Here is a 12,169-nt window from a genome sequence, read left to right on the forward strand (position 1 = left end):
ATTCTCAATTTCCTGTTTACAGTCTGGAATGACCTATTCAAACTATATACTCTTTTAATTTTGGTAGTAACTAGGTGATGATACCCCCTAATTGAGTGAGGGCGCTGCATTCTCAATTTCCTGTTTGCAGTCTGGAATGACCTATTCAAACTATATACTCTTTTAATTTTGGTAGTTACGGTGATGATACCCCCAATTTGAGCGAGGGCGCTACATTCTCAATTTCCTGTTTACAGTCTGGAATGACCTATTCAAACTATATACTCTTTTAATTTTGGTAGTTACGGTGATGATACCCCCAATTTGAGCGAGGGCGCTGCATTCTCAATTTCCTGTTTACAGTCTGGAATGACCTATTCAAACTTTACACTCTTTTAATTTTGGTAGTAACTAGGTGATGAATCTTAAGTAAATATGTGTTTCATTATTTTGATTTTCAGAGTTGGTGTCGATGATGATGAACCAGCACAAAATGTATTCCATCAACTGGAAATGGTAATGGCAGTGTTTCTTTGTTCTTTGTTTGATGTTATTGTTGAATCAAATAACCGGTATCTAGAAAAGAGGTTGTTTCCATGGCAACATAAAAAACTGATTAAACTCCCTGTGACTGTTAGGGATGATCGCACAAGCTCAATAAACAAACTTTTGTTTGTTTAGGAGGAACCCCCTAAACGACTCTTCATAAGAGTGACATTGACACATTTGTATATGGTGTAAAGCACCGACATCCTATTCTGGAGGCTATGCCCAGCTAAAAAGTGGAGACCACTCACATACCCAGGTACAATTTGCAAAGACAGCGGACTCAGTTTGGTTGAACTGAAGAGAGCAATGGCGGATAAACCAGGGTGGCATATCAGAGAGTCTGTGATCTCGACCGTGGTTTATGGATGGTGATGATGATTAGAATGCATGATTAGAATTGTAGCAGTACATCACTATGATCGATGCAATGTAAAAAGATGATGATAAACACATTAAAATACTACCATAAACCCAGAACTGTATCTCACATAAGAAGTAAATTTTTATCAACTCATCAACATCTCAGGTAGCCTGTTATCATTAAAGGCACGAAAGTTTTTGAAATTTGGTTAGAAGTGCGAAAATGAAGTTCAACAATCGCATTGACACCAGATCCCCTCCCCCTAAATGAACAAAGTTTGTTTATTGAGCTTATGTGACACTATGCGATCATCCCTTAGGAGAGCAGTAAATCATGTAAGGACCTCGGAATTAATCAAGAAATATTGTAACTTGTAATTTGTGTTAAATAAATAATGTTTTTCACATGTTCACATGATGTGGGCAACCCAAGACTGTGATGAAGAATTTGGCTGTATGGATAGCAACCAAGATGATCTTATAAGAAGATAAATGTTCCTGAGTTTCATAATCACATTACCAGGGTTCTCCACAAAAAATTATAGTCCCAGATTACCTCCGTTACAGAGGGTCATAGTCTAGAGGCTAGCCGTGGCTACGAATCTCTTCTCACGTCTAGCTCAACGTGGTGCTGAGATAAAATTTCAAATTCAAACAAAGCCACCAACACATTTAAAATCATGTCTTTGTTAATCAATCTCAGAATTCATCCCAATGATAAGTTAGTGTTTGTAGGGGCAGTTTTCATGATGTCCAAATATGGTACATTTCAGTAGTTTCTCAGGTCAGCATTCTACGTATACATTGTTCACGGTAACAGTTGGGGGTTTATATACTCACTGGCATGAACAACTTCTGGTTTGTGATTTCTCATTGAGCTAGACAAGGTGACGAGAGATCTTGAGATTTGAAGCCACGGATAGCTACTAGACTATGAGGTTCCCCGACTTTAGCAAGGACAGTGTACATATATGATGAAGTCAGTGTTTAACTTTCAGATATGTGCATATATTCTAACTTGTCTTCCAGGAATAAAGTTGTGAACAGTACCAAATTTGTTCACTTTCTTATTCCGAAGTTTTCTTCTATATTTCAAATAAGAAAAATGCCCTTTTTATAAAATTGGCCGTTTTTTTGTTTGGGTTATTGAGGCACTACAGTTTATGGTTTCTCAAGTTTTCAAGATTCATTTGCCTTTAATATGCAACTTAACAGAAAAACAGGAACCTCTGCTTCTTTTCTATGTAGTTTTAATATCTGGCGAATATAAAGCAATCCATGCAAGATTAGTAGAAGTATTAATCTGTGTGTTTGTAACCAGCTTTAATATCAAACCCACTGACATTTTCAGACTAACAAGTAACAACATCCAAACACTTCACTTCTTACTTCTTCTCTGTTTTTTGTTCTCTTAGTGGCACCTTTCTCTTCCCTACTTGCCTATTAGGCAGCATGAGTATTTCTTTTTTCCCAGAAAAAGCTTCGCTTCGGGCACCATGTGATTACTGCCTTTACACCCATGTCTGGTAGCTTGGCATGCTGAAGTTGTGTATTTATTCAATGTTGGCACCTTCCTGACTTTGCCCAATGCTGTGATGTTTCCTTGCAGATTCTAATAAATGTGTTTAATTATTTTCATTCTGTTCTCCTTTCAATGGCCGATGTTACAACTCCACAATGTACCCATAACTAGGACGACCTGCTCATTGATGTTGATGTAAGTTCTCCATGTTTAACACAGGGCTCAAAATTAATCTGAAACTTTCATACCCATATTTTCCCGCCAAATTTTCATTGCATAAAATTTCTGAATTTTGAAAATTTTGGTTTATGTCTTACTTCATTTTGTACCAAAACAGTAGACAGTCAACGATTGTCTGACTTTTTTTTGTAATTTATCTTTAAAGCCATGCAAGATTAATAGAAGTATTAGTACTAATTTTGTTGATGAAATAGAATTAAAAACATAGTGTGCGTTCTATGTTTGGTAAAGTCAAGACATCGGATTATCTATATGTTCAAATGCTCAGTGAGTAGCATGCATTCTGTATAGAATGTGCATTGTACATTCTGATTATTTTATTGAATGTTATTTATGTGCACACAACTAGTAATAAATAAAATATTTCAGAGATTTTTTAGGAATTTATAATCCGTGTCTGGTTACAGACTACCAAAACAGTTCAAACTACCAAACCTGTCCAAAATTTTGTTTTAAAAGTTATGGTTTTTTTGGAAAATTTTTTTTTTTAAAGTTATAATGTCGGAAAAAACAAAGAACAGCCATTGAACCTATTTGGATTATGTGATATGTTAGCCAGTTCTTTTCTTGTCTTTATATCCCTAGTCCCATAACACATCCTTTATTATGTACTGAATTCCTGATATAAACATGGATAATTCTAAGGAAAGTTCAGAACATTTCAAAAAAAAAAATTAGTAATCTGCATAATTTTGATCTGATCAAAGTACTCTTGTTTTCACAAAAGTGTATTGACTGCTAGTAGATGGTTATTTTCATAAAAGTATGTGGACTAGGTGGTCATTTTCATAAAAGAAGATGGACTAGGTGGTCATTTTCATAAAAGAAGATGGACTAGGTGGTCATTTTCATAAAAGAATATGGACTAGGTGGTCACTTTCATAAAAGTATGTGGACTAGGTGGTCATTTTCATAAAAGAATATGGACTAGGTGGTCACTTTCATAAAAGAAGATGGACTAGGTGGTCATTTTCATAAAAGAATTTGGACTAGGTGGTCATTTTCATAAAAGAATATGGACTAGGTGGTCATTTTCATAAAAGAATATGGACTAGGTGGTCATTTTCATAAAAGTATATGGACTAGGTGGTCATTTTCATAAAAGTATATGGACTAGGTGGTCACTTTCATAAAAGTATGCAGACTAGGAGGTCATTTTCACAAAATTATATGGACTAGGTGGTCATTTTCATAAAAGTATATATCATATCATTCCTTTTCATGGACCAATCATATCATTCACTGATCAGGAATGCTGCAAAAGTTAATGCATGATGTCAATTGATATTCAACTTAGCATTAGATTCACATGCACATTGAATAGACTGGTCCGAATCCATGACATTTTTCAAATATTTACAGGAAAGATTTCTTCCCTCTAATCAACATTTCTGTTTTTGATAGAATTTATGTTATTATCTTCCTTTATAATTAGGGTTTAATTTTGAGCCCATGTTGATTCCAAAATTCCAAAATTTCACGAAAGAATGACTGCATGTTGAGTTTGCTGCAGTTTGTTTCCCCTGTCCTGTCCTGTTTTCCTATCTTTTCCTTTGCATTATGGTCTTCATCACATATTGATTTATGCAAGAATGCTGATAATGTTAATGTCATATTTTAATTTGTGTTATCACTTCCTTTCTCTATCTTTCTGTTTGTTTGTTTGTTTGTATTTCTTCTATTTTGTGTACATGCATTTCTCTACTGTCCACATGTCACATAACATCCAGTTCTCCAGTTCTGTCCTCTAGCACTACTACCAGTCAGGAATTTATGGAGTTGCTGTAATGTAGGCCACCTTGTCTATTTCACTGTCTACCACCAATTGTCAAGCCCAAGGTGATATCACTACCATTTACCGGCTACACTGACAGTACAACACCACCAATTATCATCCCCATTGTTACAGCACCACCAATTGTCAACCAAACTCGTGGTACTATTACACATCCCCTCTGCAACAGCACCACCAATTGTTAACCCCACTGTGACAGCGCCACCAATTGTTAACCCCACTGTGACAGCGCTACTAATTGTTAACCCCACTGTGATAGCACCACCAATTGTCAACCCCACTGTGACAGCGCCACCAATTGTTAACCCCACTGTGACAGCGCCACCAATTGTCAACCTCACTGTGACAGCGCCACCAATTGTCAACTCCGTTGTGATGGAGTTGTTACATGTAAACATACTATAACAAATTTATACCCTTTATAGACATGGTAGTGCAGAAAGTAAACACCTATGGTGGCATATCCTTTTCAAGCATTTCAAGAGTAATATTCCCACCCCTAGTATTAACTCCGTCATGACAGCCCCTCCACATTTCCCAATGTGACAATGCTCTCTGATGTGAACCCACTGTCACTGTGGCAAAACCATCATATCGGTTCCTCTTTGACAGTAATAATGCGACCACATGACCCACCACAAAATCTATATCATTTCTGACAATGCCTGATGCCTATGCAAAGACAACACCATATCCAAAACACAAGCTCACAACTTCACAACAGTCCCAACCCCACACCATCTGTACAATGACAGTGCCCACAACCCCATGTCAACCCCACCTTATTCCCTTCATATAGGACTAAGGTAACACTTGTATGACAGCTCTCCATTCCTACAATTATAGTGCCCCCCCCCATCCCATACCATGACAGTGTCCCCACCCAATACCATGACAGTGCCCCCACCCCCATACCACGACAGTGTCCCCCCCCCAACCACCATACCATGACAGTGCCCCCACCTCATGTCAACCCATCTCTTCTTACTATTGAAATGAAACTGTTCCTGAGTGATAGCCCTGCTAGAGGATACCACAACTTAAACTCAATAAATTAACCATTTTCAAACTAACATCAATATTGATCTGTAATCTCTCAAAGCATCAAATTGTACGTCAAACAGCTTTTCTAAGCATTACTTTAATTGGCTGAATCTTTGATGGGAAAAGAGAATCACATAGTATTGATAACCATTTACAAATACTTTGTGATTATGCTAGCTGTTGACCTTGGAGTTCAGGGTCAAGGTGCTTTGATAGTGTTACATAGCGAATTGACCAATGGTAAAACGTATTGATGATTATAAAGGGAAAACTACAACCATATATATATACCAGTAATTTCATAACGTTTTCACCTTTTCTTAGGTGAATGTTTGTTGATATATGTTGTCTTGTTTCTGTCTTGTCTTATTTCTTCTGATCTGGTCTGATCTGGTTTGATCTGGTTTGATCTGGTCTGATCTGGTTTAGTCTAGTCTAGTCTAGTCTCATCTGGTTTATCTTGTCATTTCTTGTCTTACCCATTTTTGTTTTGTGTTGTGCTGTGGATAACCATGCTATATTGTCAAGGTGTGCCAAATTAGGTAGTTTTATAATATCCTGCTTTTTTGTGTTGTGTCATGTTATATCTTATCGTTCTGTTTTGTTGTCTTAAGCTATTATTAAAATTTGCATTTTTTTATTTGAAGAAAGAATATTTTTTGATAAAAGAGTTTGTATAAAAATATTGCAGTGTTTTTTTTAATTTGTAGTAGAATTGTTGAATAATATTGAAATTTGCTGTATTCATTTACTTCATCTTTCTTCTTTTGTAATTCATTCATTTATTCATTATGTGAGTTCTTTCTACCTATTATTTTTTTCTGCTTTGAACCCTGCAATATCATACAACAACTGCCTGCAATATCGTACAACAACTGACTGCGATATTATACAACAACTGCAGTATTACTTTGTTGTGTTTTTATGTGTTGTATACTAACAGATGGATCAAAGTGAAAGAGCCAAGAGAAGAGCTAAAAAAATGGAACAAGCCTGGTTGGTCAGCAGATGGTACAATTTTGACCACAAGTATCCTTTCCTAATTTTATAGGGGTTCTTACTTAGCCAGTAGTTGAGTCAATTCTAGTCTTACCTAACCTAAAAGTAAAGAAATATGAACAGTTAATGTTAACTCTGAGTTTGGTCAAATTCAGGTAAAAGGGGGGTTTAGAGTCGACGTATCTTTTGTGTCTGACACAAAATTTCCATTTGATTACATAAGTGCATTTAGTTCTAGACTCTTTCACAGTCCTCGGAGCTTCGCTTTACTAATATTAACGCTAAATGAATTATTTCACAGTGAAAATCAAGAGTACTACCAGACTATTTTATTTACATTTTATAGATTTACAACTATATCTTATCTTGATAGAGTCCTTAACCGGTAAAGTTATATGAAACCATTTTTAACAAATCGTGGAGCTGATTTGTCTAAAACATTACCAGTTTGCTGTGCTCCAGTTGCTAGATTTTTCACAAGGAGACCGGTAAGAAATACGTACATTGTCATCTCAAATCTCTTTATTCAGTTGACTTAAAGTGGCCATATGGATGAGGGATTAGATGTTTATTTTGGATTTTTTGATTTATAAAACAATTTTATCTTGGCTTCCTACTTGAAAAATCAGTTTTGTAACAACATATGCAAAGTACTTTTTGTAACTCAATACATTGCAAAAGACTGATGAAGTATAAAATGTTTGTTAAATGTACCTAGCAACAAGACCATGCCCATAGCAACAGTCCAAATACACTTGTGCTATAACACCATTGGTGCTATTTTATTTATTTGCATCTCATAAGGTTTTTTGTTACGAATTAAGTAAAACAAAATACAGACATCGGTAGCATGTAAGCATATAAAATGATAAAATTTATCTCACTGTGAACCCAATTTAACATCATTGTCAGATGAAATCATGAGATAAAATGTAACATTTCACATGTGTGTACGCTATTTTTGTTTGTATCTTGTTTGTGTGATTCATAACAATAAACGTGTGAGATGTAAAATATTGTGTCACCTAAGTTGAACTATAGTCTTTCTGGTTTTAGTACTAGTAGCAGTAAAAGGTGACATGAATGATAACTGTGATCTGTAATTGTATCAATAGGAATCTAACACAAGAGAAGATAGTGATTCTGAGATAATACTTGATGATGAAGTGTCATACGGTGACTCTAACGCTGCTACAGGTAGTAGTGGTGGTGTTGCTACTCTAGCACAAATAGAACCAAACATTACACCAAACCCTGTAGAGGAAGACTCAGCTACAGATGGAGACTTAGGACTGGGAGATCATGAAATGAGAGTCAAAGCAGGAATGAATGCTACACAGGATTCATCAAATGTATAAATACTGAACGCAGGATTTTCTGAATTCAGTATTTTAGAGTTTTACATAGAGGTTATGTTGCAATGCTTGAAAAGCAAAGTTTTACTGTATATCATATGTTATTCATACTATTTGTAAACCGCTATCATTTCTATCAGAAAATATCCTGTAGAACTTCTATAGAAACAAGTCTTTTACAGTATCTTGCAGGATCTGATACTGTAGTATGTTTGCCACTACACTATTTGAATACTATCAGACATTCCTAAGGAATAGTATAGGACATATTCATTAAGAGATAAAGAAATGTCATATTCTGATAATCAGAGATATAAAAGATTTCCTGGTTTGGCCACTAGGAGTGCTGTTTGCAAGCCATTTGGTCGACACCATGACTTCTGCCCAATGTGCTACACATGCATTAGTATAGGTATACCTCAGAATGAGAATAAGTCAACCTTGCTATATTGTGACCGTCTAGCATGAGGTAAATATTATTTACAGGTACTGAAAATTCATGTTTTAAACACAGATATAAACATATTTCAACATCCTGACCTATCCTGTTGCTCACAGCTGCACTGACTAAATTTTTTTATTTAGACAATTTGTAAAAAGTGTTGCTGAGATGCAAAACTAGTCAAAGCTGGGTTTTTTTTACTCACTTATTGCTGATAAAAAGTGATACATAGAAATTTTCAAAATGATTGATGATTTTTGTACAATGCCTGTAGAGGAACGCACTGATTATAATCGTAATGCAATGAACTCTGAAGTATAACTGTGGCAAGATTAGTTTCGACAAACTAAGACAAATGTAGACAGAAAGGAATATATTGTGGCATGTAGTAGACTACATTACTAGTACATTTGGTAAGCTATTAGTGTCACCACATTACATAGTCTGTAAGGTATGCCATGACAAGGTACCCTAACAAATCGGTCAACAGTATGGTGAGGGTGGAGCAGGCCAGAGGGAACCCTAACAAATCGGTCAACAGTATGGTGAGGGTGGAGCAGGCCAGGGGTACCCTAACAAATCGGTCAATGGTATGGTGAGGGTGGAGCCAGCCAGAGGGCATCCTAACAAATCGGTCAATGGTATGGTGAGGGCAGAGCCGGCTAGAGGGCACCCTCACAAATCGGTCAACGGTATGGTGAGGGTAGAGCAAGCCAGTGAGCATGAAGCCAAACTACATATCTTACAGTCTATAAAGTGTAATTGTTAATGTCCATTGATAGATTGCGGTCATGTCAACTTGTCACAATCATGCCGTTAGTTTATGGTTGTCTCACCTTGTCCAAATTAATCTTGCTACTATACTATCATTGTAATACATATAAAAGACAGCTATTAAAATACAAAACCCACCTACCTCCCATTCCTAGTTAAGTTGTGTCAATAGATTCGAACACACTGCTATATTTTGCTTTGATTGACAACATCGATGTGTAAAAAATAAAAATAATTTACTGAAGTATTTTCATAAGTCAAACAGACAAATTGAATGAAAGGTTTATCTAAGTTCTTGCCAACAGAAACTAAGATAAATGATTTTGTTTTCACTGTAAATAATAAGATTCTTTATTATAACACCTAAGCCAGGAATGCTGTCGCTGAGATTAGAGATCACAAACAAACAAACACACAGCTGGGATGTTAGTACAAAGATCAGTAAATCAGTTTAAAATTGACAGATATTTGATGCAGTAGTTGTCCTGTTTCAATGGTAAACCTTCTTTTTTTTTAATTTATAGATTTAGGTACATATCAGAATTTTGTAATTTTGAAGAGTTGTTGAGGTTTATTTATTTGTGAGTGTTTTTTTGTAAATCTAAGAAAATTAACTTTGAAGTATTTATGATCAGCATGTATACTAAAATCCACACGAAACACCTACAGCGATGTTAGACTGTTACTACGAAAAGTAGCTGGTTAAGACATTTTGTTACTACATCAAGAATACAATGCAATCTTTTAGATCAAGAAAATATGATGCTCTATGAAAGAGGAACGTCTAAAACAGACAAGACAAACAATAGAATGCATTATAAAACAAAATTATATACAATGGATAATTCGCATTTCCGTAATACATGCCTCGATTTCCGTATTACACGCCACTTTATATTTTATTGTCTAATTCATATTTTTTGTCGGAAAGGGACATTTTGATATTTTAAATTATGGCTGAAAGAATGGATATTGAGGACCAAATCAAAGTAGTTTCAATCACCTCAAACATATGAAATGTACACTTAATATTGACATCATTACAGAAATTTGGTTGTCCACCATCTTGTTTTCAAGGAAATTACCAATCTACTTTCCCATAGAGTTAACCCAGTGTTTGGTGGCCATCTTTCAAGTCCTTATTTAAATGTGGTTACATTTTGAGGTCATATGCTTCTTTGTTCATGATTGCAGGGTGACATCTAATTGTTTTCTTGATTTGAGCTAAGAATCGGTTGGGAATTTTCCTGAATAAAGTAACAGGAAATTTAAATATTTTTGGTTCTTATAAATAACTAAATTATGGGGATTTGTTTGCCAGATTTGACAATTTTGTTGAAGTGAAATTAAAACAAAACCAAAAAACCAAAAAATGATGTATTTTAGTATTCAGTAACAGTGAAATGGAAAATGGAACCGATTGACTTTGTACATAAACACTAAATTCGTCGGAGCTTGACAGTGTCAAATATAAATTCTCCAAATATGTTTTGGAGACACTTCTGATAAACATATAAAGTCGAGATATAGACATTAATATCTTTCATGATAATTAACTTTTCAAATACTGTAAAAATGAAATTATTTGATGAACTTGCATTACGTTTTATCTTACAAATTCAAGAAATATGATTCGGTAGAACAATAGTTATGTAAATTCATACCTACGCCAAAGGTGATGTCGCATGGCCTGAATACTGCCATCAGTGGTGACTATTTGTAATACTTTTGTTTTATTTTCCTCATTTTCTATGCACTTTAAACTAAGCCAGTATATCTTTTTCTATTATACTAAATATATTTTGATATTAATTACAATTCTAAACTGTATATGTTGTAGTATATTTGTATCTATATATTTCTTCATCATACTTTGCATCTGAACTGAAAGTTCTTTTTTCTTTTGTATGTACCTAGCTAATTAAAACAAAAAAGAGCTTGTATTGTTTACCATAAAAACCAACTTTTTCTTGCCATATCTATTTCAGGGATGCATTTCCAAATGTTATCAATACCTGTTTTTGTTCCTGTATTCATAGACCCTACATTCGTTCCTGTATTCATAGACCCTACATTCGTGTAGGCTGTATGCGCTATACTCATGATCAGTTATAGGGAGTGCCCCCTAACTACATGTTATCAGTCATAGAGTGCCCCCTAACTGTGCCATGATTACTTCCATTTATTACTCTTTCACCACACGAGTGAAGCCAACTGTTTATCAAAATGTGTTCGCTATTATCAGCTGCCACTCGAGGGCAGTAGATCATACAATATGATATCTATTTTCAAAATATGTAATAATTATATTATTCTCCTTTATATTCATTGCATGGAATTATAAACTATTCTATTATATTTAAATTTTAGAGTAATAATTGTCATATGACCATTTCTGGTAACTAAAGTAAACCAAACTGCGTACAAAGAAAGATGTGACTGTGCTTCAATTCACCAACTAGTTGTTTACAAGTAACGATGTCGTGTGGTCAATTTTTCTGTCACTTTATTTTGTTTTGTGAGTTTTTTATCTCCAAATATAAAGGCTGAACTTTGTGCAAAAGTGAAATATTTGAAATAGTTTACTGATGACAATGCAATTGTACATTCGGATGGGGTTGGGGGCTATGACCTCAGTGGAGACTTTTAGAAATTATTCTTTTCCACACATATTTGCTATTAGAGCTAGTTATGAGGTGGTAAGTCAGACATGTCATTATTCTATGTTTATAGCTCAGTTTGCCAAGAGATAAGCTCTGATTTTAGTATAAATATATAAAATTGAACAATCAAATGACCAAAGTCAGGAATTATTTAGTTTGACAAGATATACTTGTTTGTATATTCATATCCGAATAATTGGTGAAGTAGGACTTCGTGGTGATGTGTTAAGGTAGAATGCATCTCTGGGACAAATTTCCATGAAAATTATTCGTTTCAATTCACTCCAAATTTTGTACGCTTGTTCCTGGTCCTTTTGAAATTATAAAGGAATTTTGGGATTCACCATTTTGTTTTCAAGGAAATCCTTTTCCCATAGAATTAACACAGTATTTGGCGGCCATATTGGATTCTATTTTCCCACACAGTTAACATAGTATTTGGTGGCC

At 34.9% G+C, this 12,169-nt stretch overlaps 1 protein-coding gene across 1 annotated transcript in view; it reads left to right on the top strand.

Moving 5' to 3' along the window:
• The window catches only part of LOC144441925 (sodium/hydrogen exchanger 6-like), a 30,711-nt gene extending 22,593 nt beyond the window's left edge, over window positions 1-8,118 (top strand). Inside the window, exons 13-17 of the mRNA XM_078131191.1 lie at window positions 441-495; window positions 2,582-2,605; window positions 6,433-6,518; window positions 6,880-6,976; window positions 7,604-8,118. Of these exons, the coding sequence (XP_077987317.1) occupies window positions 441-495; window positions 2,582-2,605; window positions 6,433-6,518; window positions 6,880-6,976; window positions 7,604-7,846 (505 nt within the window). The 3' untranslated portion in view covers window positions 7,847-8,118. The remainder of the gene's footprint in view (window positions 1-440; window positions 496-2,581; window positions 2,606-6,432; window positions 6,519-6,879; window positions 6,977-7,603) is intronic.
• The last annotated feature ends 4,051 nt before the right edge of the window (window positions 8,119-12,169 follow it).

This window comes from Glandiceps talaboti, chromosome 11, assembly GCF_964340395.1.
Source record: "Glandiceps talaboti chromosome 11, keGlaTala1.1, whole genome shotgun sequence".
In the NCBI taxonomy this organism is placed as follows: domain Eukaryota; kingdom Metazoa; phylum Hemichordata; class Enteropneusta; family Spengelidae; genus Glandiceps; species Glandiceps talaboti.